The sequence below is a fragment of the Heliangelus exortis genome, chromosome 3 (assembly GCF_036169615.1).
Source record: "Heliangelus exortis chromosome 3, bHelExo1.hap1, whole genome shotgun sequence".
NCBI lineage: Eukaryota > Metazoa > Chordata > Aves > Apodiformes > Trochilidae > Heliangelus > Heliangelus exortis.
Genome location: NC_092424.1, coordinates 33,477,497 through 33,505,096, shown reverse-complemented (window position 1 = coordinate 33,505,096; position 27,600 = coordinate 33,477,497). Strand labels below are relative to the sequence as shown.

At 41.3% G+C, this 27,600-nt stretch overlaps 1 protein-coding gene across 8 annotated transcripts in view; it reads right to left on the bottom strand.

Annotated features, from left to right (window-relative positions):
- MAP4K3 (mitogen-activated protein kinase kinase kinase kinase 3) overlaps positions 1–25,960 on the bottom strand; it is an 83,730-nt gene extending 57,770 nt beyond the window's left edge. For 3 of the 8 annotated variants that reach the window (XM_071740015.1, XM_071740016.1, XM_071740017.1), the window contains exons 1-6: positions 25,677–25,955; positions 15,610–15,667; positions 12,895–12,985; positions 7,295–7,359; positions 5,079–5,134; positions 1,272–1,319 (exon numbers count right to left, since the gene is read on the bottom strand). In XM_071740015.1, the coding sequence (XP_071596116.1) occupies positions 1,272–1,319; positions 5,079–5,134; positions 7,295–7,359; positions 12,895–12,985; positions 15,610–15,667; positions 25,677–25,796 (438 nt within the window). In that variant the 5' untranslated portion in view covers positions 25,797–25,955. Of the gene's footprint in view, positions 1–1,271; positions 1,320–5,078; positions 5,135–7,294; positions 7,360–12,894; positions 12,986–15,609; positions 15,668–25,676 lie in introns of all 8 variants that reach the window. The other 5 variants (XM_071740010.1, XM_071740012.1, XM_071740014.1 and 2 more) reach the window with 4 other exon arrangements.
- Positions 25,961–27,600: the final 1,640 nt, after the last annotated feature.

Here is a 27,600-nt window from a genome sequence, read left to right as displayed (position 1 = left end):
TGAAATGCAGCTTAGTTTGGCAAAGGCTGCACAACTATAGTTAATGAGCCTTCTAAATGGTGCTTGGTAAATAGTGCAACAGTGCAGTTAACATGCTGTTGACCTTGTTCACCTTTCAAGACTAACAAAAAAGATATTCCAAACACATAGCTTAGCTACTGAAGGAAACAAACATAATTCAACAGTCAGGAGATCTGCATATGAAGACAGTATGTTTCCATGCTTGTGAGAACTTTTTTTTTTAATTTGTTTTTTAAATTTCCCAGTGTAAGCACAGTTCTGTTTAGAAGCAAGTATCTATGGACTGTATCCTTATAAGCATCATTTTGCATTCTATAAAATATAATGAAAAATGTTTAATTTTTGTGACTAAAGTAATCCTTCATTGAGAATTTTTTTGAATGATTGCTCAAAACCCCAATATACTTCTGCAGTCAATGGAACAATTTGGAATGAGGCTGCATTAAGGCATCTACAGTTCAAACTACTATGTACCCAGCCTGAAAATTAAAACAAAACAACCCAAACCAACAAAACAAAACCAACTCCCTCACACAATACAAAGGAATATGATAATTTACTGGCAGATTTCCAGGTGGAAGTCTGCCAAGTTTAAGCTGCAGTATGAGCAAGGGAGAGTTTGGAAAGGCAAAGATTAGGTAAAAAACTACAGGGACAGAAAGTCAACAGGAAGCACCAGAAGGAAACCAGAACAGAGCACGAGAGTCTGAACAAGGCACCTTTAATACAGCTTTGTTGAGATGAAGGTTTAAATAAGTCAGTGCTCAGAGCCTGATTTGCAGTACCCTCTCTAATTTTAGCATGAGAGGGAGGGGGGCAGAAGTTGTCTTCAGAAACCACGCAGCACAGCAGTCACTGTCCCTGCAATCTGTTAACCAAGAAAAGAAGCAAGGAGTCAAAGCAACTGCTCTGCTCACTAGCTGACTCAAAGAAAAGGTACATAAAGCTCCTTGGAAATGTGTGGGAAAGATCAAACCTTTCCTGTTGCACAGAGCACACCCTTCCAGACATCTGAACACATGTTGCTCTGGACTCGAGATGATGCCTAAATTTTACAGCACTGGTCTAACTAACGAGTATGGTAGATTTTTCTTCTTCCCTGGAGCAGAACATTTAATTTTATTCTGATAGATAAAAAAACCCTGCATATTTTTAAAAAATCCCAAATTTTGATACATAATATTAAAGACACATTAGAGGTGACGTAGCTTATTTTAAAAATACCGACATTCCCTTCAGTTTTTACTTACCTTTATATCTCTGTGCATTTTTCCTTTACTGTGAAGATAATATAGTCCCTGCATAAAATATTTAGAAATTAATTTATTCTGATATTTTTAATTTTATATACATTTCTTATATAATTATCAGGCATATCTAAATATGTCATAAAATATCTGTATTTTACAGAATGTCAAATTCAATGATCTAAATAACTCACTGACTGAAGAATATGCATACTTCAGTGTATTCAAACTGCATTTGCAAGTTTAATGTACTTAGTAGCATAATATCTAAAGCACAGGACATATAGAAAGTATACCAGTCACCATATCTGCTGTAAGAAAAGCATTCTCCAACCAGGCTTTCCTCTGGACATGGTAACTATCACCTTTTTAGACCAAGTCAATGACTTTCAAATTACCTAACACTATTCTGTTCAGCAGTCAGATCACTGGATACCTCGTGAAGTTATTACACAATTCAAGTAAATTTAGACTCAGAAGCAGGCAGAGCTTCAGGGTGTAACACAGGAGTTCAACCCAGATTCACAGATTTCTGCAGAAGTATTAAGACCTCTTTCTGGGTCTCAATAACAGTACCAAATCATTTTAGGACTCAACACCAATTAGAAACTGTAGGCTTAAATTCTGGGAAAATTCTATGAAATCAAATCCCTGCTTGACAAATCACAGAGCACATCACTTCTGACACTCCAGGATTATCTTTGAAGTTTTCTTCCAGGGGTACAAATGACATGTAGATATCTTCCTCACTCTGCAGTAATGACCCTGCACAAAGACTGCATTTTCATGGGAGATACCCATTTAAAGACACCCCTGGGTTTTTTGTTGGGTTTTTTTGTTTGTTTGTTTGGGGTTTTTTTGTCAACTCATCCATGACATCACAGAGCTGACTGCAAAAACCAAATTAGGATTGTTATCAACAATCAGCATTTTCATAGATGGTCCTACACTACACCAACAGGAAAAAATGAGGAATCAGTTACTTACATGACTTGGTATTTGAGATTTTCAAGTGAACAACAATGCACAGTGGCAATTAGACAATGATACCACCAAAGATACAGTTTTGGGGTATTTTTTTGTCAGGTACAAAAACCTGAATGCAATGTAGCTGAAGAGCTAATCAGTTAGGAAATTCAACTCCTTAATTAAGAAGGAAATGAAAAGCAACGTCTCATAGATGGTTTAACCTGTTTCTCTGAGGGAAATTACTGACAATACTAAGTTGGTCCAATATTTTTTCAAATTCCTCACTGCAGGCATGCAAGTAGACCCAAACATTGGACACTATTTGCTTTTGGTTCAGAGTATCATTAATCAAAACATCTATCTACCATTCCAGCAACAGACATTAGCTACAAGAGTCCCATGTACACTCCTTGCATTTAAATCTCTGGATGCTACTGACACAGAATGCCCAACAACTCACTCATTTTGACCACTGAGGTCAAGACTTTGAGGTCACCATTTTCAAAATTAAATACTGGAGCAGGTGCTTTAAAGGCCATACTTAAAGGACCTGTACTTTCAGAATCAGTCCCACCAATTCTAAGTGGAACTGATACTGTTTTTTTGAAAACAGACCACTTAATGGGCTGTAAATATGGAGACTGAATGCTAACTCCAGGCATTCAAGTGAAACTCGGGACTCATGGAACCTGGTGGCAAAATGAACATTGGATAAATTACTTTTATGGATGGACAGATGTCCTATATTATCAGACATTTTACTAGGAAAAGCAACAGCTGCATCATAAGCTACAACAAGATACCAGAAACTATAGGCATTATAATTTGGTCAGAGTGATATGTGTGTATTTAGAAAGACAGCTTTAAAATAGACAAAAAAATGGGTCCATGGATAACACTTAGAAAATACATATGGAGCAGCAAGCTTCCTTCTCACAAGCAATTTACACATATCAACCAAGAAATCTTCCCACACAATAAACAATGATTTCATAAACTCCATTTGAGACCACTGAAATATTCACACCCTGTGAAGACTATGGGTTAGACAGATGCACTATCCAGTGGATAAGGAACTGGCTGGAGTGTCGTGCCCATAGAGCAGGGATCAACAGCTCAATATCTAGATGGAGATCAGTGACAAGTGGTGTCCCTCAGGGGTTCATGTTGGAACAGAACTGTTTAATAACTTCAGCAGCAGCACTAGACAGCGGGATCAAGTGCACCCTCAGCAAATCTGCAGATGACATCAAGCTAAGTGGTGTGGCTGACATGCCTGAGGGACAGGACACTGTTCAGAGGGACCTGGATGAGCTCAAGATGTGAGTCCCTGTGAACCCCATGAGGCTCAACAAGGCCAAGTGCAAAGTCCTGAACCTGGGTCAAGGCAACCGCCAGTATCAATACAGGGTGGAGGATGAAGGGATTGAGAGCAGCCCTGCAAAGAAGGACTTGGAGGTACTGGGGGATGAAAAGCTGGACATGAGCTGGCAATGTGCCCTTGCAGCAAGCCAGAAAGCCAACTGTGCAACACAAGAAATGTGGCCAACACGTCAAGGGAGATGATTCTGCCCCTTCTACTCCACTCTGCTGAGACTACTGCCTGCAGTACAGTTCCATAGTCCTCAGCACAGGAAAGACACAGAGCAGTTGGAATGTGTCCAGAGGAGGGCCACAAAAGCAATCATAGGGATGGAACACATCTCAGATGAAGAAAAGCTGAGAGAGTTGGAGCTGTTAGCCAGGAGAAGGCTTCAGGGAAACCTTATTGTGGCCTTTCAGTACTTAAAAAGGGCTTATAAGAAATATGGGGACAGACTTATTTGTAGGGCCTGTAGTGACAGATCAAGGAATAGCAGGTTTAAACTTGAAGAGAGTAGATGTAGACTAAATATAAGCAAGAAATTTTTTACAGTGAGGGTTGTGAGACAGTGGAACAGGTTACCCAAAGAGGTGGTAGATGCTCCATCCCTGGAAACACTCAAAGGCTGGATGAGGGTCCGAGCAACCTGATCTAGTTGAAGATGCCCCTGTTCATTGCAGGGGAGAATGGACTAAATGACCTTTAAACCTTTCCAACCCAAACCATTCTATGATTCTATAAGAACAAGAGGGTTTCAAGGTTCAAACCCAAAAAACCTCCAAGATGTCATGTAAGATTTCACTGTAAGGAAAAAAAAGGAAAGCCATGTCCTGTAAGACAGAGGAAATCTCTAGCATAGCATTAGCATGGCATGCAAGGAAATTGGCTCAGGGACACAGCTATCTTGAGAGTGTTTATGAAAGGCAGCATCTCTCAACTGATGGCATTCAAAAGATCTGCATTCACTAGAAGCCAAGAACTCACTCACATGAAAGCAAAACATCCAGCAAAAAAAGCCATTTCTGGTTAATTTTTACTGGTGATCTTAACTTTTAATTTAGGAAAGAAAAATGAAAGCTAGCATATCCATGAGGAGAGGCTGGAGACCTTAAGTTGAACATCTCAAGTACACAGAGAATTTTTTTCTTATTGGCACAAATCAGCTATTGGACAGGAAAAACTGAGTCTTAAATTTTTTTCTTCAAGCTTGCAGTAGCTAATTTGTACCAGCAATATGGATTAATAAATATATTGTATCTGCCCTTTAAATAAAACTAATAGCAAAAAGATGAGGACAGTTTTCTTCAAATGATCAACAATAATTTGAGGTTATGAAATTATACAAATCAGTTCCTGGGCCTCCTCAAAAGCCATCCAAACACTGTACTTCCATGGCATCACATGTATTTGAGTTTTTATTTTTAGCTTCTAATACTTTTACATTAAAAGTCAACCACAAGAACCTGAGAACACACTACCTGTAGTGTTTCTCTGCTAACATAGGCAATCTGCTGTTCTGAAAGTGGTCCAGTCACTGAAATGGAAGGGAAAAAACAAAAATTTCTCAAAATCAGGTAAAATACTGCCCATTCCAAACCCACACCTCGATTACGTCTATTCAAACTGATATAATCTTACGCTGGAAATCTCTAAGTAAATGTGCTTAAGATTTTACCCCAGGCTGAGCATCCCAAAGACCACCAAACAACATTTTTTAAACGCAAAAATATGTAGTCCCATTGGATTGGAAACTACAAAGTCCATCTCTATATAAATCTCAAAGCAGTTAAGAGGAAAAAGAAACAGCAGTTAAAAAGAAAAAAAAAGAAACAGAAGCAATGATTTAAGCACAAGGCTTTCCCCTTCTCAACCCTCTTCTGCTACCAGCACTGTAGATCCTGGGCCTGTCACACAATGCCCCTTCTCAAACTCTTCCTCAGCAGCTCAGCAGCTTCCCAAGGGAAGGAGAAGCCTTTCTTTCCCACTAGGGTCCCATTTCACTCAGGATTTTTGAAGGAAAACAAATTCTGAACAAATATGTAAACCAGACAGTGAACAGCAAGCAAGGAGTGGTCTATGACTTGTCCCCTGACACTGGACTTTGATCCCAAAAATTAAAGGGTTTTAAGACCAGGAACCACAGTCCTCACCCCAAACTTCCCAGGTTTTGCAGAGAAAATAAATAGAAGAATTGGATGGGACTTCTCTAAGGAAACTATAAGAGTAAGGAGTTAAAAATAAAACAAGATTTAAGTACCCAACTGCATAGCTTCTACAAAACCCACAACCATGTTTGGTAGTATAATATATATCAAATATATATTATATTTGACATAAATATATATAAAATTTAAAATTTTGACATAAATTAGTATCAAGCATTATGTGTCTTCAAAATAGGTCTAGAACTATCTTCCCTTTTCTGAAAGAAAAGCTCCAAACCCACATAAAATCAAATACATTAGCACCCAGAATATGTATTGCTCAGCACGTGTGTTTATAATTAACTTAAAATGACTTAAGATTACAGAGACCTGTAGATCAATTGCAATAAGACCCTTTGGAACATATTTAAGATCAGAAAAGAACCTTTCACTCTAACTATTGGCAAAGATGCCAAAAATCAGCTGCAACAGGAAACTGCTCCTGTATGACATCTGTTCAGGCATTTATGTGGCATGAAATCATTTCCCACTCTACAGGTGTTCCACATAACAAGGACAATTAGACACAATACTTTTATCAACACTAGCAAAGATGTAAGAGATCAACAAGGCCTTGATAAAATGGCCAGGCCTTGATAAAATGACCACAGCATGACCATGTTGTGAACTTGTAAACTGATGCCTTGTTTGAATTACATCAAACTTAAATGCAAAAAAAAGCCCCAAAAAACCTATAGAATCTGGTTACGCACAAGAGAACTATGTGAAGATTCTAGCATGTAAAAATCTTCACAAGTTAGAATATGTATGGATTTCCTGTCTGAAAAACAACCTGAGAACCACAGAACCATTGCTCACAGCACACTCTGTTCCTAAGCAAGTCATAATTTCAGGGCAACAGAATACCTCAAAACTGATTTTGTCACTTGAAAACTACCTATCAATGGACTGATCCTCTCCTATTGCAACAGATTCACACATGCCCCTTATTTCTTTGACCATGCAATGCACCTAAGCCTGAAGCAAATATAACAGAGCACCCTTGTGACACTACTGCTACACAAACATATAAAAGATCACTGTTTATAAAGAACAGGAGCATCTGTGCTAACCAATCCACTTATCTAGGTATCTGTAAGGCAGTGGTATAGATTATACTGAAGCAAAGCTTAAAATCTCTGAAGCAAAATAGCTATGAAGTAAGACAGCACATCAGGATTTTTTAATTTATTTTTACAATTCAGTATTGTCTAACTTTACAGCCTTTGAAAAGTAGTCACAAATATATGAGATACTGAAGGAAAGAAGTAACTTCTGCTGCTCAAAAAACCCACAAACCCACTATAGGTAATTTTGTTTAAAAAACCAACAAAAACAAAGGATGTAAATACATAGGCTAAAATTTACTTTCAATGAATTATTATGGATACTAAATTTAGGTTTCATTCTGTGATTCCAAGTCACTATAATAATTTCCATTCTTGAAAATACAACTTTACTTGGATTTCAAGGAATTAGTCTTGACTTACCATGATAAATATCCTGTAGAGATCCACCTCCACAAAACTCCATGCAAATCCATAGCTTGTCTCGTCTAAAAAGTGAACAAAACCATTCATTAGCTGTCAGATACAAAATATTAGCTGTCAGCACCTCAGGAAGCTGTCAGAATACTCAAGCATTATGAAGCACAACATAACAAGTTCCGTATTATGAAAAGTAGTAAGTCAAATAATGAATATGATTTAATCCTTATGTGAAACTTCCCTGTCAAAATAGTAAGTAATGAAACACTAAAAATATTCCAGGGTTTACTGAAGTAATAGAAATAGCATTAGTGAAACATGCACACTGATTTTTTTTCCGGATCTACTAAGAAAATTAAATATATTTTTACTGAGGGTAGGGAGAAAACAGATATGGGTTCGTATTTCTTAATCATTTTCACTTTTCTCCCCTTTTTCAGAGCAGAGGAATTAACACAAAACAAAAAAGAAACAAATCCAAACCAAAGAGATCTCTCTCAACTCAATTTCTTTCACAACAAATTGAGTAAAACTCTAGTGATTTAGTCAAACCTAGGCACAGCAGGAACCCATGCCATGGGTAAGTACCTTCTCAGATGAAACCTTTTCCATCAAAAATACTTATGGATACTTTTGGTGGCAGGGGGCAGAGGGAAGTTCTTTAAGTTCCTCTTACTAAGGGAGAAACCAATTCAGTTTGACTCACTATACCTCCATAAAAGGTGCTTTCCAAGAACAGACAGAGGGTTGAAGGCATAATAAGGAATAATCTGAAGGCTGAAGGCATAATCTTCTATTATGGATACCAGATTCTACTTTGACTTTGTGATTTCCTCTGCTAAGACAGATGCAACACGTATGACCACAGAAAAGCATTCTGGAGAACAGAAAACCTGGGACTTGCCAAGTCATTCCCTGACCATCAAAACACACAGGAAAGAAAAATCACATACAACCACCTTAGGACAGACTGAGACACAGGACAACCGAAGGAAAGACTGATGATTGCTCTGCAGTTTGCCCATGATGCCTGGTCTTGGGTTTATTGCATTTATAAGGCTCTGTTAGAATAGCAGTACCAACATTCCTTGAAGATTTTGCAAGGCAACGGGGTAAGTGCTGAGCTTATTCCTGCTGCAACCTTCAAGTACTTCGCACCAGCAGGTAACAGCTGGAGCAGCTGTTGTTCCAAGGAAGAACTGTTTTTCTTGGCCTCCTTCCCCTCTTTTGTCCATGGTCTGCATGGTACTCAAAGCTCCACCCTGGCTGCTTCCTCTAGTGGTGGCAAAGCTACTGTTCACACCTTACAGAGGTTTTAAACAATGGATGCTACCTCCATGCATTTTGAGGCAGCCTGAAATAACATGAAGGCTTCCCACTGATATAACTGATTAAAGTCAGACACAGAAGCAGTATGACTGCTTGTGTAAAGAATCGGCAATGGCAGCACGGAAACATCAGTAAGAAAGAAGCACTAAAGAGACAGGCACATGCAGTCTCTTGTTTATTCCCCACAATGTGAAAGTGGGGAAAAAGTCAGGACTATCCCTGAAGCCTTGGGACAGCAGCAGAGCACTGACAAAGCAAGAGACATGAAGTAGATGAGTATATTCACACCTTTGCTTACTGGGCATTAACTTCCCAGTGTGGCAAAGCCCTAAAGAAAACAAGCATAAGCGGATCAAAAGAGGAGACTAATTTTCTAGTTTGCTACCTGGTCTTTTATTGCTGTGCCTAAGTGCTTTGAGACAGGTGAAGATCCATTTAATCAACAGGAACAGAGTACACAGTTGCCTGTGTCTGCAGAGCATATGGCAAGAGCAATAAAAACAGAGACAGCATTAGCAGTACCATTTACTGACTGCAACCCAACACCGAGGCTAACAGCAGGGCAGAAATGTGACTGTGAAAAATCAATATTGAACAGAAGAAAAACACAGGGAACAATATGCTGATAAGTGCCAAGTATCAGATGATGCTTGTTTTTTAATTGTTCTTAGCATTGAAGGATACTTGGAAAACAAAAGATGAGACAATAAGAGGCCTCAAAGACAGCCACTCGATTGCATGAACAGCAACAAAAAAGCAGCACTACACCAAAGAAAGGGGAAGGGACAAAGCAAAAAGCAAGCAAGTGCCAAAATATATACACTATATTTTCCAAAATTTAATTCTAGGTCTACAAAGGTATATTTGGATATCCTGACACAAGAAAAAAACTGTGGGGATTTTTTTAAGTGCACCCCCAGCCTGAACACACCACTGTGAGAAGAGGTACCACTTCAATCTAAAAAATTTAAAGAGAGTTGAATGCAATTACAATATTTGTTCGGTCTGTTTTCACATGAAATTTCAAAAAGCCATCAGAAACAGATCTTTACCAGTTCTGCTAAACAATATGCTCCTACTATGACTACTCAAAAGAAGCAGCTGGTAAAACAACTGGATACATTTGCTAGTGCTTTAACAATGCAAATCAGCTTACCTCCAGAAACATGTACAAATGGAACGCACAAATTCTGGTCCAAAGTTCATATTTTAGAAAAACAGCTCAAGGCAACTTTAAGAGCACTGCAGATCTCCAGGCCTCCCCTCTGCCATTCCTCACTTAACTTCTCTCATCTAAATTTGTCTTCTGAAAAGGCTCACAACAATGACTTTCAGCATGCCAGACTCAACGTGACACATCAAGAACACTGTGGTTCCAACCTCCTTCCCAGTACTGCAGGCAGGTGCAAATAAGGTAATCATACACAGTGGAGGACATCTTAACATACAAAAAGGAGCTCTCTTCAAAAACAAAAGGAGGCTTTGAGGTCGGAAGGAAGATTAAGGAGGTGTGACTGGAGGGTGGGACACTATGTGGTCCCAGCCACACAAATTTCAGAATACCTAACATCCATTTAAGAAGCTTAGTCACTATGACATGGAGCTTCCAAATACTGCCTTTAGGAGATCACGAGATCCCTTTCCCACTTTACCACCTGACAGTCTAGCAAACTGCTATCAAACAGACTGGTAACTCCAAAAGTTCTCCAAAAAAGTTAGTATGACTTTGAAGGTATGTAGCAGCATTAAGAACTGATGGTTCATGCCCAAGAAAAAGCCTGCCAATAATGCACAGAAGTAATGTACAAATTAGGTTAGCCTTCAAATTAGCCTTAAACATGCAGAACTTAAGTGCAGACACCCTTAGTTTGGAATACCAATTCCCTACACGTACACATGCTCTATCTCTATGCACACCCACCCAAACTTGTGCACAATGCAGCTCACAGATCAGCTCAGCATTAAAAAAAAGCATTCAGATTGCCAAGAAAAGCACCCTGCAAGATATGGGATGCCAGAACAGCATGGCTTGTTGATTTTATCTTCAGACTTTGATCCCTTCCTGCACATGTGTACCTGATAATTCAAGCAGTACACAGCCACACACTCCCAGACTGTCTCAGTCTAGCAAGCAAATGGTGTTCACCTAATGGACCAGTCAACAGGTTGCTTTCATCTCCATTCTTATACTTCCAGTGCATTTCCACTTCATTTTATACTGGAAATTTGCTCTTGAAAATTTCCTTCGTGCTCCAACCTAAACTATGTTTGTTAAGTACTAATTTGATGAGCTTTTTCACTAGAGACCTTTGAAATGACTGCAGAGCAAATATGATCCAAACCACAAATTACACTGACTCGAACTGCATTGGTCAGCATGCAATACTTCCACTCTTCAAAGCTAACTTTCACACTGAAAACTAACGAGATATTCACAAAGAAAGATGCAATAAATGTCACGAATTATAAAAGATGGTTTCACTGAGTGTCCAAGGCTATTCAGGACACTGATTGTAAGCTGCAGGGAGAGGAAACTGCTCAGCACAGCATTAGTCAGCTGAGAACTCTCCACTTCTAGCACGTGCCAGGACTTTCTCTTCTCCCCAACACTGTCTCCAAATTCTGACACACTCAACTTGACCAATTTGCATTTGCTCCAACTACACAGACATTCAGCACCGAGGTCACTAAGAGCACCACAAAACACTCTACACCTGCCATTTCAACATCCTGGCCCAGCTCATCCCAGAGCAAAACAAGGAATGCTCAACAGCAGTCAAACAAACGAGGGAGCATGAGCTCCTCTTCCACAGCAGTGGAAACATGCATCAAATCAGACACTGCTGGCCAAAAAAGCAACAGTAACTGGGAATTCTCAAGCTCCAGCTGATCTAGAACAAGTGTAAAAGAAATGCAGTATTTCAGAAGATAACTTGGTCAAATAATATGAATTTATAGAAGGAAAAGATGCACTACAAAGACAGGAGTCAAATTCTGTCATATACTTCCACTTCAAAGATGGAAATATTTGTCAAAAGGGCTTTCACATACCAAGATTTTTCATGTGAAAGGATCACCTGTATCTTCCCAACCCCAGTCCAAAAGCACTTGGCCAATATTGCTGAAAAGCTTTTGGCTGCAGCAGATAGACATTATGAAAAATTTTATCTAAAGTTACTGAAGTCTTGTACATGAGTAACTCAGCATCTTTCCATATTGAACAGGGTCTAGAAACCTTCAAAACATGCAGAAATATGATGTCCACCTTGTATTATAGAAGAACAGAATAATTCTGGTTTAAAAAGACCATTAATCATCAAGTCCAACCATTAAACTGATTCTACCAAGTCTAGGGCTAAACCATGTCCCTAAATACCACATCTATAGCTCTTTCTAACATCTCCAGGGATGGTGATTCAACCAGCTCCCCAGGGCAGCTTGTTCCAACTTCTCTGGGCAATCTGTTCCAGAGTCTCACCACCCTCATACTGAAGAGCTTCTTCCTAAGATCCGGTCTAAGCCTCTTCTCCTTCAGTTTAAAACCATTTCCCCTTGTCCTATCACTGGATCATCTCCAAACCAAGGAGGCCAATAGCACCCTCAGTGCCCTAAAAAACTCTGTAGATCAACAGAAAAAAAGCAAGGATGAAAGAGCTAAAATGAGTCATTTTTAGATTTCAAAACAAATCCAAAACACAAATCACCAGTGGGTGTTTCAAAGGCTGCATGGCTTACACTCTTGGGTACCTTGGCATTAAATTGTTCTTAAAGCTTAACATAATGCTACTACTCTTAACCAAGGAAAAAAAAGCAAGATTTTTTTTCTCATTTCCCCATAGCATTCAATTCAGAGTTCTCAAACAATTTTACATATCAACATCAGTTAAGTCAGAACATTTCTGAGAACTCTATTTGTATTATGCAATAATTATGCTTCCCAAAGTAAACATTTTAAAAAAAATGACATTTTACTGAAACTGATCTGAAAGGTACTATGCACTCTTCATCCTTGTCATACTTTTGCTTAGTTTTCCACTTATGTACTAAATTCAAGCAACAACTCATTTCCAAGGAAGCACAGGAAAATCTTTCAGTGATGAGGTAGTTAAGAGAATTGCTATTTATAGAAAACAGATTTTAAGGTAACTGGAAAAAAAAACCAAATTAATAATACTTATTTGATAAAGTATGTTTTGTGAAAGACACCTTACAGGTCTGTCCCTTACAAAGAGATAAAGAGGCATTTTGAAGTGAGCAAAGCAAACAAACTGTACCTGAGATAGCTGCCAAAATAAGCAACAATGTTTGGATGTTTACAGTCTTTCATCATAATGATTTCCTGCTGCACAACAGCAAAGTCTTCTCCTGAAAAGCAGAAGAATATTTTCATTGGCTTGGTTCATACCATATTTCAACCCAACTTTCAGTACATGTTTATAAAATAAACATTTTGAGTAATTGAAAATAATTATCTGCCAGTTTAACAGACACATATAAAGCAGCTGTAAATCAGTATTTATTAGCAAGGACTTAGCAAAAAGTAACTATACTTTAAAAGTTTCAGTCTGTGCCAGCTGGACCTCACATCTGCTGGTACTTTTTATTATACTGGACAGAGCTCTTTCAAAAGACAATTTTCCCCAATAACACCCTGTGTCCATCTGCATATGCCCTGTTAATAGTCCAGGTTCATTAAAACTTGACAGGACTTTGCTATTTATGACCATGTGTCCAACACATGAGATAATCTTCCAGAGCAAAAAACATTCAGTAGCACACTGCTGCTGCAACTTTCTAGTGCACTTTGTAAGCACATAAATTTAGGGGCTGTGCATAATATATGTCCAGCTAAAACACTAACACAGGCATAGCATTTACTATTCGGTATCTCAGTTGTTCCCATCTTTCTAAAAAAACTTTCTAGAAAAAACTGTTCTAGAAAAAAAAAGTTCCATATTTTACACTGGGGGTCATTTCAAATTTCTTATGTCATAGGGGCAAATCACAGCTAGCCTGCTATATTATTTCCAAAGAAGGTCCTCTTAAGTTTGTTTAGTTATTAGACTGAAGTTTGTCTAGTTACAGTTCACAAAACCAAACTGATTTCCACTCAATTCAAGGATTTCATACGTGAAACAACACTTAAGGTCTAAAGTAACCATTTAACTTTATTAAGAACTTAAGAGGCTCTCTCTCTGTGTTGAAAAAGAGAAACAGAAATTCAAAGTATTAAAAAAATTCTGCTTTTAGTGTATGGCTGTAGCATACTTCAGCATAACTCAAAAGAACTTTTAAGCCACAGGCCAAAGCTACTGCCTAAAAAGTTGCATACAGATGCCTGTCCTGTATTTATCCATTGTTGCAGCCCCAAATAATTTCTCGAATATAGTTTTTAATAAATTTCAAATGTAACACAATAAATCCCAAGCTAATACTTAAGAAAATATATTTAAGTTTCTTCTAATACATCAAGATACATCAAGATCTATCCATTTGGTACCTTTTAACCAGATATTCAATGTTCATATGTATTTATTTAACTGAAAGCAAATTTCAAATCACAAGCTGCAGGTTAACATCAAAGAAGATTGTCTCCTATCCATGATGTGTTGCTGATGGCTTGTTGTACCCTGGCTAGACCTTTAAATGTGCAGACACTGAAGAGCAACCAACTAATTATTTTCAGATACAGACAGGTAACTCTCTGAAAGGACATGAGCTATCCAGTATTTGACAAGTACTTTCATTGCATCCAAAATGTTAATGTAGCACAAACTGTAGATTAAGCACCAAGACATTATTAACCTTCACTATTTAAATTGTCACCAAATGTGCTTATGAAGGAAACCAGTGCCACAGCACTGGAATGTGGATGCTTCCCACATGAAGCTGTGAGTCAATCCTCTACTGCAAGTGGAAGCAACAACTACAGGGAGAAACTGAGCTCAGGTAGAGGGTAGCTAAACTGTATTTTCTGTGCACCACTCCCATATCCAAGGGCTGCTAAAAATGTGATTTAGCTGCAAAATGGCAGCTGTCACCCCCATCAGCACAGCACAAGGGCATTTACTCCAGCTACAGTACATCCCCAGCCTCTGTCCACAGCTCAGATAACACACACAGCACAATTCTCTGAGTCCTACTCAGTGAAACCTGTACTTCCAGAAGGAGAAAAAATGGAAAGAAGTAGAAATTATTTCCCTTCTTGCCTGCACAGACCTTAAGGATCAAACCAGGTAGCAGTTAAAACACTCCCCCCATCCAACATGAAATCTTGGGAAAAAAAAAAAAAAACAACCCAAAAAACAAACCAGGAAATAAAAATATAGTCTATACATTTTACTTCCCAGATTAATGTACTCTTGTTCAAGTCTAGTCATATTAATAGAACAGCACGTTCAGGCTGATAACTGGTCTGTAAGGCATATGTACTTTGTGCAATCACAAGATAAGCACAGCTGAAAAACATAAATCTAGCACACCATGAAGTACTAATCAGAGTCTTCAAGAGAATTTCAGGAAATACAGCAAATTCCCAGATATAATGGTCATCTTTTATTACACTATTTCATCTTTCCATTTCTCACTCTGGCTCTCCCCACACAAGTTTTTCTGCCTTCCTCTCTTGTTTTATACATGGTTTTGTATCACATAGGCTGAAAATGTAGTGCTTAAGACTAAAAAAAAAAAAACCACCAACACAAAACAACACAAAAACCCCACAAAACAAACAAACAAACTACAAACAAACAAAAGACTCTCAACGACATTTAAAGCAGCTTTCCTTTAACTGTTCTCTAGTTATATTTTTTCCTTGCACATCTTGCTTGTCACATTTGGGTTTTTTAGAACAGTTTATTTTATTCCATACTAAAAGGAAGCAATTATCCTTTTTTTCCAGTATGTGGACTCAATTGATTTTGTGCAACCAATTCTTAAGCATGAAAATATTTAGCTTCTCAGGCCTATTTCAGTTAAGACACACTTACCTGGTTCTAGTTTTATTACTTTAATTGCTGCTAGTTCACCCGTGTTGACATTTCGAGCCTACAAAAGAAAAAAAAAGGATTAGAGAGCAGAACATAGCAGTCAGCTCTGCATTCTCAACTCATCATTCTCTGACAACACTGAGCCAAAGAGCAACTGAGAAACTGAGATACACAAGGGTCTAAAACAGTGGAAGCACTTGTTGAGGTTTTCTTTTGTAGCAAAAACAGCCACAGGAAGAGCCAATAAATTAAAACACCATGTACATTAATGTGTCATGAAAGGTTAGAATATTTGTTTTTTTCTAAATACACCATGCATTTATTTTTGGGCCTACAGCTTATTTTTTCATTAGATCTCTCACATTCAAAACACTTAAAGTAATCCACATCTGTGCTTAATGTCAGTGAACCAGACAGCAAGAATTTTGTAGCCAGCACATGTTTGTAAGAAGCCCTCTTCCAACAAAACTTCTCATCCTGGATTTATTTTCTAACAAAAAAACCCAACCTACGTCAAAAAAAGAAAACACACAACCAAACAAAAAACCCAACAATAAACCACAGAAAGAAGAAAAACAAATAAAAAATAAAATTAAAAAAAAAAACCTACCAATAAAACCTAAAAAGCAACAACCAACACCATCAGGAAGCTAACATGTACCAACAGCTGAAGCTTTAAGTATGCTCAAGAAACCCTGTGCTGCCACAAAATAATCCTACATTGCACAAGTCCTCTACCATATCGTACTTCCCTGTTAAAATCTCTAACAAACCAACCACTGAGACACTGACACAAAGCAGTTATAACATACGTGGGTCTCAAAGCAGACAAGCAGGGCTCAGGGAGCATCAAGGGCTGCACCCTGCAGCATATGTGACTGTTTCCAAGACTGATGAAAATACTGATGTGATGCTTCCTGCCCATTTCACTTTATGTCCCTTGGTCCTTACCCTCTGCCCGTGACAGCATCCTTCACTGGCTGCAAGGGTATGAAGAAAGCAAGTCAGCAAACAAAGGGGTTTGAAAGCATTGCCCCTTACAGACATAGCAGATTCATGGCCACCTTCAGCAGCAACTACTCAGCAGCTTAACTGGATTTTTTTTTTAAAGCCATTAAGAAGCAAAATAAATTAAGATTAAAATTATTGCTCTTCTAGAATTGCTGCCTTTGACTAATAACAGAAAACTGAGAAGCCACTTGCCCACTGCTTTTAAGATACTGCCATACCCCTGCACACAACTATGGGGACAGGGCAGCAAATCTCAGCACTAAAGCAGCAGCTCCTGAAAGATGCTCAGTCTATGCCCAGGGGACTCCTGGTACCCAGAGCTGTACTGTGCTGGACCACTGCTGCATTGAATACTATGCCCACTCTATCTCTCCCCCACAGGACACAGGAGTGAAACCAGTCCTGCTTTTGCTTTTTCCCCCATCCAATTTATAACCAAAAAAGGCCAGAATTACAGAACTTAAAGATGCAGATAGGAGCCCACCTTTCACATTGCTAATCATCTTATTTAAGTTACTTCAAGAGTTCAAGGGCTCAAACCTTTTAAGACAACAGTCACCAAATACTGCAAGGTACTGATTCTTATTGTGGCAGCTTGAGAGCTGATTGTGGAACCACAAGTGGAAGTGGAAAAAAATCCTAGGACTCATATATATATATATAAAAAAAAAAAAAAAGTTAGCAATAAAGTCTGGAAATAAATGCAGCGCGTATTCTCGTGTCTAGAGATCCACCCAGGTAGTTCCTAGCATGGACAATCTCAAACCTCCCACTGCTCCTTGGTGTGGCAAGGTTCTTCTGCAATGCTGGGTGTACTGCCATTTGGAAAGAGTTGGCAGGCAGATGGTTATGGATGGATGGATGGATCCCAAAACCAGTGGGAATCCTGTAAAAGCCATTCCCAACTGGATAGAATGTGGAAAGAATAGTTAAAAAATAAATTTTCTCTGGCAGCCTTCCCTATAGGTCATAATTTGCCCACCAATGATAGCAGGGTTTTCACTCATCAGTGAATGGTGAAACAAAGATGCTAAAGAGATTAAGAACAACAAAAATAGGAATTCCTTTTATCTGTACCAGAGAACGAAGGAAGGACATGAGAAAGTGGCACCACCAAAGCATAAGCTAAGATTTTTATTCCTTCTTTCTTTTCTCAAAACATTCCTTTCATATCAAGAAACAAACACAGAAGCAAGAAGCACATTAATCAAAGAGCAGCATTTTTAACCTCCAGGATTAACAAGAAAAGTTACTGAAGCTTTAACAAAGACCTGAGATCATCAGGGAGTTTTTTTAATACTTAAAGAGCTCTTTTGGGTAACTTGTACCACCAAGATAATCAATGAAACACAACTGTAGCAAATACAAGGAAGGAGACCCTGAAGTTATGCATCCTGCATGCAGCTGGGATGTGCAAGCCATGCTGAGAAAATTTCAGAGGCATCAGGGACATTTTTAGCCTGGCAAAGAAAGGTTTGGTTATTTATTATTTTTATAAATTTCTTTATCTAATTATGGCTACACAGGTCATTATGCTCTGCAGAGGGATATGGCAACTAAACCAAGATAGAAGATGGGTAGGAGTCTGTGCCGATTTGAGAAAAAATCTGCTTAAAACACATGAGGACTCTCACACAAAGACTTATGTGATGGTGATGCCAAAAAACTATCAATTACAGATAGATAAATCTACAGACAAATCTAATAACACATCTGTACCAAGACATGTGAAATCCCAGATGAAGAAATAGTCTGAGCAGCAGGCAGCCTTGTCAAACCTGCAATCTCCACACCTTGTGGTAAATTTGTCTCCCTCCCATCTTAAAGGGATTTCTTCTTCAACATCATGCTCTCAAAAGGACTGTTGAAAATCACAGGCAGGAAAAAACAAACCTTGTGTCTTTTCACCTTTGGCTTGGGCATTGCTTCCTCTCTCTAATAACAGCACTAGTGGGACTCTCTGGACAGCTGGCCATTCCATGGACCAGTATCTGCCACGGAGCAAAATCTGATTTCATGTAGGTCACCAATGCCTTCAGGAACAGCAGATTACCAACTACTTAAAGGCATAAATTGTTGCTTAAAAAAACATGACTTGACAGTCTGAATAAGTTATCCCTTTGCATCCTGTTTCATTCAGGTTATTAGCATTGAACGTGTTATCACAAATAAGAATATTTATCACAAATAAGAATATGAATTGCCTTTGTTAAACTGAATACACGAGAGATTATTCTGACTGCAGTGACACAAGGCTTCCTCGCAAAGGATGAGGATTAGGTACCCCTGACAGGTTTTAGGAGATGTCCTCACATACCTTTGAAATCATCAATTGTGAAAAAATCCCTTGCCTAGGCTGACATGAATGAGAGACTGAGAAAAACTGAAGTACCAAATACTTCTTAACAAGTGTTTGAACTGCCTACGACTCTTAAAGTGCTTTTGTACACACCTTACAATACCACTGTAAGCTGAGGAAACTGCCTTATGCTTTCATTTAGCAGAATCACACTAAAGTTGCCCATTATTATGGGCCTTGAGACTGAAGCATCAATAAGGAGTAGGTGGCTGAAGAACAATTCCAAACAAGTATTTCCGAGTTGGCAAATGAAAACAAAAATTTCAAAGAGTCTCGTGTAAAAAACAAAACATGTTCTTTTTTTCTTTCCACTTGCACCTTAAGTGCTTTCATTTCCAGGACTTATGACAATAAGGTTAACAGGAGGATTTTTTTTCTTCCCATGTATATTTCCAAGGGTAGGACCCTGCAACTAACTTCTTCAAATGCAGATTTCAATCTGGCAATGGGAGTGTATTACACAGGTCTTCCAGAAGCAAAGATCAGCCTACAATGCCTGGATCTACAACAGCCACATTATTCAAACTGTTCAGCATTTATACAATGTCTGCTCTGGAAAACCATATAAGGATCCTGATTCAGAGATCTAAATTGCCATATCTAGGGAGGAGGTTTAAAAAAATCCAATAACCACTAAGTCAAACTAGAGAAGCACTGCCTGATTAAACAGGAAATTATTGCTACTGTCCCTTTGACAACAGTGGGATATAGGATCAAAATGCTGTGTAAAAAAACTGCCAACCATGAGAAAGAAAAGCTAGAAAAATCCAGGTTTCATTGTTATTGAATTACATAAAAATTAATTATCCAAAAGGCCTCACAATTTGAAAGACCTGATTAGTCTGTAATAGGGAAGGAAACTGCAATGGAAAGGGGCAGAACTGGGATGGTTTCTATTTGGGAAACACCGGCCAAGCAAATGATGTGCACAGTGTTAGAAAAGAAAAGGAGAGTAAAGAAGTAAAGAAGGAGAAAGGCTAGAAGCTAGCACTGCCCATAATACATGCCTCAATAGTAGATTCATAAAAAAGGAGAGGTCTGTGCAGCTGAGCCAGTATAGACATAAAATTCAAGGAGGTAAATCTCTTGCCAAATTTATATTTGTCCTCCAAATGGAAGCTGGCAATATAAAGCATATAATGTTGCAACAAAAACTAGGTCAAAAAGCAAAGTCTAAGACTGTAACAACAGGGAGCTTCTGTTTCTGACTACTTCCTATGTGAACCGTTCAACAAAAGGCAGATGAACCATTTCCAAACAAGTTGCAGTTATTTCAGAGGATAACTGCTCCCAGGGCACAGCCAGCCTTCCCGACCCGGATTACCACAGCTATTCAGGAAAAGGCAGCCCAGCCCGCTTGGGCTTCTCCTCAAGCACACAAATCTCACTAGGGAACCTATTCAGCCGTCCAATGCAACAAAAACACACCTGCCTCCCTTTTTTTGGTTAGTTTTCTGCCAGGTTAGTTAGCTAACCACACCAGCTCAGGTATCACACTGAGCGCCACAGCTAAGGAGAGGTAAAGCAGCAAAGCAGCCAGGAGCAGGGTAGGGAATCACCCCTCTCAGCAAACGGTGAGCTGGTCCATCAGTCCAGCCCAAAAATGACTGCAAAGCTACGATTTCAGAAAGCAATGCTCTGATAAAGGTGATGTTAAACAGATGATCTGAAACCAAGGTGAACAAAAATGGCTGTGCAAAGCATGGATTCTTGCTTAACGAAAACCACAGTCAGAGGAATGATGCAGCATTAGTGCTTCCTCAGTGCTGTAAAAACAGGATGGCACAACATCCACACCTCTCTGCCTGCCTGACAAGCTTCAGAAGACAAAGCTGAAACAGAGCCTTCAAAATGTGGACAATTTATTCCTAGCAAAGTCAAAAGGAGGTTCAACAGCTGTAAGGTCAATCAAGGAGAAAGGAAGACTAAAATGCCTATCAAAAAGCACAAAACTAAAATGCACAGTTTCAATATTTCAGAAGCAGCAGAGCTGAAGAAGAATTGATGCTTCACTGGATCACCCCAGAGAAGATGAGCAAGGGCATGAACATGGAGAGATCTGTGTGCAGGACTCTGCAAAACGGGAGATGACTCAGGTTCATCTGTTCTGGACATGTTTTCGCCCAGCAACACACAGGAGCACTACCAGAATCCAACACCCTTGAGAAGAGAAAGCAGTAACAGTCACCTAGAGATACCCACAGAATCCAAGAGCTTCAGTGTGGAGCAGCTGAGCTGATAGATGGATGCATGAACTCCCTCACCAGAACCAGCTCTCATGCTGAAGAGCTGGGAAGAAGAAAATCAGGCTTTTTCATTTTTGAAAAAAGACCTCAAGCAAAACGAACCCTACAATAGTTTTGTGTCTTCATTTGTTAACTGTCTAAAGCCATAAATGACAAAAGGAACTGAGATAAGGCATACATGATACAGCAGGTACCTTTGCAGGAATGACAGTTTCACTATTTTATCACAACTATTTGAATTTCTGTAAACAAGAAAGTAAAAGAAAGTCATTCTATTTTATAAGATGCTGAAAAACTTCGGGTCACTTGATGAATGACCTGTGAGATGGCAAATATTAAACCCAAAGCAATTATTATTTTTTTCTAGTATATGCTGTGATATAAATTAATCATCTGACCAAAAAAAAAATGAACCTAGAGTTGCCTCAGAATATACTTCATATCAAACTATACTATGTACAGTTACTACAAAAAACAAAGCTATTGGGATGGAGGCAAACAGGAAAATTACAGCATTACTAACATGGTCTCTGTCAGAATATCGCACGCAGCACTTGTAACCCAAGCGCTAAAAGAATGACATAAATTACAGAGGACTTGGGACAAGGCAATATTAGAATAGGAGTGTCATACCAGGAGACAGAAATGTCCTTCTAAATGAAAAATTAAGTAAACATAGAGGAAACTAAATTAAGCAACCAACACATTTAATATTTCCTCAAACACTGTGGGACACGGTCTCTTTTTCATAACCAAAAAATTTAACTTCTCTTTGAGATTTTACTGACCACCCTATCAGATTAAAATCTTTGCAACAGTGAAATACAGAAACACAAAAGACAGAAATTATTTGTATAACAGCATAACTAATTTTCACCCTTTCTAATAGTTGTCAGTCATTTTGGACTAGAATATTTGGCAGACACATAAGGTGAAATGCAACAACTTTACTGACATGTAGCTGAAATTAGAAAAGCAGTTTTGCTTTCAGTCTCTAAACTAGGCTTTAAATGAAGCTAAATTACTTGACAAGTAAGTTTAATGAGAGAAAACCATAAAAATGCAACATATAAGAACACTCAACACCCAAAAGACCGCTATTAACAGATCGTCTGTGTTTTGCTACAGACACATCCAGCACCTCACAAAGTAGTAACTCCATTTCACCATTAACTTTACCAGTCTTGAGAGGAGACATCTCTGTACAAGAGAACTGATTTTAAGTCCTGTGTTTTACTTAACTTCTAGTAAGAACTCTGTAGAATTAAAGTTTAAGTATTGCAACACAGCTTCACTAAAAAAAAATAAATTAAAGCCCTAAACATCATCTCTCTCCCAGATCCTCCAGTGTTTGTCTCTGGGACATGCTAAGAACTAAGCAACTCAGATAAAACTTCCTCTCCTGTGACAAACTTGCATTGTGAACATTTGAGAGCAAATGGCATGAACAATTTGCCCAATACCTTTCCTGTGATTCATTCCTGTGATAATGCATTTGTCACTGTCTTCTCCAAGGCCTCTTTGGAAACTGAACTTGGGTGGGAGGGCAGATAATGATAAAAAGAATAATTTAAGCCAAGAAGTCCGTACTTGTGGTGAACTAGTGTATTTCCAGCTAGACAGCAGGACTCAATGCAGCAGGATCCTATCGCTATGACCCATATCCTCATTTTCTGTGAGTCTCTGTAGTTCAGTCCACACCACAGGCTCTTCAAACCCTAAGATATCCAGAGCAGAGACTCTTCCCACCCACTCCCCCTTTCTTTTTATATATGTAATTTATTGTTTTAAACAAATCAAACATTGGACCCATGCCCTGTTTTAGCTCAGTTAAGCTAGAAGAGAGCAAGGAAGTAGATGCCAGTCTGCTCTGCTTTCAGCTCAACAGTTTGCCAGGAAAGCAGGTTACAGAAAGGTCAGCATTTAACAAGAATGTCAACATAACAAGATTGTCATCTTATTAAGGCAATAACCCCTACCTACACACAGAAACGCCTCCCTACTCGGCTCGCACGGCTAAGGAAGGGGTGGGGGGGAGGGGAAGCACAATTTACAAAGAACAGTTTGAAGCTGCCCAAGTACATCCACCCTGTGCTTGGATCCACTCAGCTGAAATCCCACTACTGATGAGCACTGTCATCACACAGCTAATCCCAACTTCACACAGTTTCATCAACCACAAAGTTCAGCTACAGATGAGAAGATGAAGCAAGTGAAAGAGGCTTTAAGAAACCCCGCACAAATTTAAAGTAAAGCCCTAGTAAGCTCCTGCATGGATGACACACAAGGCTATATTATTTCCTCTTTGTCACACTAGAAGTAAGCAGCTTTCATTATTATTTTTATGCTACTTTAATGCTCTACTTTGAAGGCGCCTTGGGCAAGACCTTGCCTCAAAAATGAAACAGGCAATACTCCACCCAGGAGAAAAACTCATCTCATTTTCCCTACACTGTCCACAACCTAATCAGAAAGCACTTACCTCTCTCTCATCGAGAAGAAATAAGTAACAATAATTCCAGCCTACTGTATCCTGGCCCTGATACATCACCTTCTATCCCAGCTGTCACATACAGATTGTGAACATACAAACAAATCCACTTCTCTGCCTCAAACAAAGTAAGCCAAAAGCAGTGCCAACACCAACCACTCACAGAGCACAGAACTGAAGACTACTGAAATGTAAGGACAATAATCAAGAAAATCTTAACAAATCAAAAGAAACTTATCAGCTTTCAGATCCATGATGGCATTGCACATATAAATATTCGCTCTATGTTTGGAGGCAACATCCTTAAAATTAAATCATAAACATGGATGACTTAGCTAATTCACATCCATAAAAATCACGTAGAGAACACTAAAAATTCTGATTGACAAGCTATTACAGAGTCAATACACGAGTTAAAAATTGCAACAGAAATAGAACTGAACATATCAAGGAAGCAGACTGCAGAAAAAGAAAGAAAAAAAAAGACTAAAGAGGAAAAGAAAAAAAAACAGAGCATAACACAAGTAGACTTGGATAAGCAGAACGTCAGCATAGTTCACAAATACTCAACTCAAGCTGGCAAGGTGGGGAAAACAACACAAAAAACCCTTTCAATTAAGCAACTAATAAAGCAGGGAGTTAGCAGACTAACAGCACAGTAAAAAGAGGATTTAGGTCCTGGAACTTTCTTAACATTTAAGTGAACTGAGATTAAACCAAAATCGCCACAACTAAAGAATTCCTCCTAGGTGCATTTAAGGGTCAAAGGCAGCATCGGTGACAGTTTTGTGCACCTCAAATTGTGGAATGGCTCCAAACTTTCCCTACAGTCCTGTCTACCAAGACTAGTTTTGGTCAACACACACGCCCAGCCTGTGATGACAAAAAGAAACCAGAAGACACTTCGAAAGCACATGGTTAAAGTGATTACTCCAACAGGCTGCACATGACGAACTTCAATTCTCCCCTCTGCTTTGCCACCAAACAGGAGCGGGTAAAAACCCGTGCCACCCTATCTAAGGGACACGCTGCCGCATCCTATCAGGCAAGAGTTCAACCGGATACACAATTAACAAAATATGCTGCAGAGAAAAACGCCAAGTATATTGTGAAGCTCAAAAAGCTCAACTTCTGTTCTGCTGCTATCGCTTCAGTTTTGCTTCTCCTAAAGTTAGAACAGGACCATAAAAGACTCTGATCTTAACTACACCTTTCCTGACTGCCCGGTCTACCCTCCGACTGGTTGGCCTCATGTTTTGCTGAGATACAAGCACAAGACACTGGGATTTTCACCCAAGGCATCAACGGGAGAGGTAGCCGGGATGAACGGACCTGCTCGCCTTTAGGAACACGATTTAAAGTTTCATTTGGCCTGGGAAACAGCAAGCGAGTTTGCACTTCCCGCATCGCGACAGCCGCCGGCTCGGTCCGCAGCGGAGCTGACCCCCAGGATACGCCCGTGAACCCGACCCAGCACCCGACAGCGGCAAGAACCGACTCCTGCGGCAGCTTCAGAGCCCCAGGAAGCTGGGAGAGCGCCGCGACCCCGCACCGGACACAGGACCCAGCTGCCCCCAGGCACCGGGGCGGCCCCCGGGGGGTTCTCCCTCTCGCACGGTCCGGCAAACACGGAAACGCGGCCAGATCGGCGGCAGGGAGGGCCCCTCCGGAGGGCAGCCCGGGAGAGCTCCCGCTCCAACCAGGACTGGGGCCGGTGCGACCGGACAGACCCCCATAGAGGAGGGGTTGACCTTGCTGGCCGCACCAGCGGGAGCCCCCTCAGGGTCAGGGGAAGGAGGGGGGGAGAGAGGGAGGAGGCATCCCTTAGCAACAGAAGCCCCCCTCATATTTGGGGTGGGGGGACCAGGGGCCGACGACACCCCGCCAACTCAGCGGAACCCACCATCATGGGATGGGAGAACGACACCACCCACCCCCCGGCCCGCGGTGCTGCCTCTACCTTGTAGACGTCGCCGTAGGTACCGCTGCCGATGCGCTGGATCAGCTCGAAGTCCTCCTGGGGGTTGCGCCGAGACAGGTCGCACACCCGCCCGCTACCTCCGCCGCCGCCACCACTCATGGTGCCAGGGGAGGCCCCTCTCGGCCGCGGCCCTTCAGGCCGGGAGGGAGAGGGCGAGGAGAGGGGTGGAGGGGGGGGAGGGAACCCGACACCGGAGCGCTCACCACCTCCCCCCGGCCTGCTCCGGCAACATGGCGCCGCGGATCCGCACCCCGCAAGCGCAGGGAGCACCGCCCCGCCCCACTCCCCCGCCATGCGCATTGCGACTGCGCGGCCCGGTACCGGGGTGTGCGGGGCAGGCGTTTCTGCCTGTACGTCAGTTGCGACGCGCTGGCCCGCTGCGCTCCTGGCGGGGCGGGAGCAGTGGGTCCTGGAGCTTCCCTCACCCCGGCACCCCGGAGCTCGTAGCCTTCGTGCCAGAGACCGGCACCGGGTGGGGCCTGCGAGGAGCGCGCCGCGCTCGGGATCTCCCTCTACCTCCGCCCTGCGGGGCGATGCCGGGCATAGGGCATTGCCCCGGGGTTGTGCCGGAGCGCGCTGGGGCTGCTGGTGGCGGCGCTCGGCACCCACCGCCGGTACGAGACCGGCGCTTGGCGGCACCGGCGGTGCTTTAGGGGCTCCCGGGGGCTTCCCTTCCGCCTCGCCGCCGCCTCCGGGCTGCGCCCGTCCGGTTTTGACCGCTCACGCTCAGACCGCTCACGGGCTGCGGCTAATCTGCTGCTGCCTGGGCATCGACTCCCGCCTTGGTTGCCTTGTCCGCAGGGCTGAGAGGCTCTGCCGGCTCGGGGACCCCCAGGTCCAGCCGCTGTGCCTGAAGCTGGGGACTCTAAAAAGCCAGCCCCATGCATGTTCACTGGGAGCCCCACCGCAAAAGGCAGCACCCGTGCATGCAGCACTCCCCAGAGCCAACCCCTGTGACGGCAACTGCGATCAATTCTATGAGCCCACATATGCATCTGAGAAACCATGAATTCACTAGCCCTTGGAAGTGCAACTGAGGACCCCTTCTTGGAGGCAGACCCTCTGATCATGCAGCTTGGGGCCCCTGCAGCACCCGAAGCCCAAGGACTTCCTGCATGCTGTCCCCGTGCACCGGGAACCATCTCCTCTCTCCCTGGTACCCAGCCCCTGGACTTTAGCTCGGGACATGACACTTTCCCGCACCTCGGTGCATGGGAACAGGATGCTCTCTGCTTCAATGCACAAACTGGGAACACGCTGGGATCTCCTACGGCCTTTGCTGGCTCCTGTGGGGTGTCTGTCCTTCCCCAGCAGGACCTGAGAACCATGTGTCATAGATGTCCTCACATGTGCACGATACTGTGCACATGCCAGTCCCCCCGTACCACTGGTGCAGCCTTCGTGCACACCAACCCAAGGCACCCTGGCTGGCCAATTTCTTACATTTATCTGTAGTACTGCTTCCCCTTATTTTGTGGCTTTTTGGAGTGTTGTGCATGCTTCCAGGGAATAAAGTGTGCACCCCCTCTCCTACACCAGTACTGCCTGTCCTGCTTCCATTCCCATCTTGCACATGGGTTCCCAGCGTGGAGGAGGCCTGTAGGCGCTTGCCTCCATCCCTAATTATGCTCCCTGTGTGGGGAAGAAGTGCCAGATGCCTGTGGGAACCCTTCTTCATTGTGTAACTCCTGGAGCATGCCTTTGTGATACGTGGGTCCTAGGGTATCTCTTGCTTTGTGCTGGCAAACCAGGCATGGCTTTTCCCACCATGCTTCCGCTGCCAGAGACTGATGAGTGAAATAGAGTAGGACAAGAGCACAAAGATGCATGGTCTGCTTCCCACCCCTGCCTACCTTGCCAAGGATGTTGGCATGGCAGTGACCCTCCTCTCCCCTGAAGATGT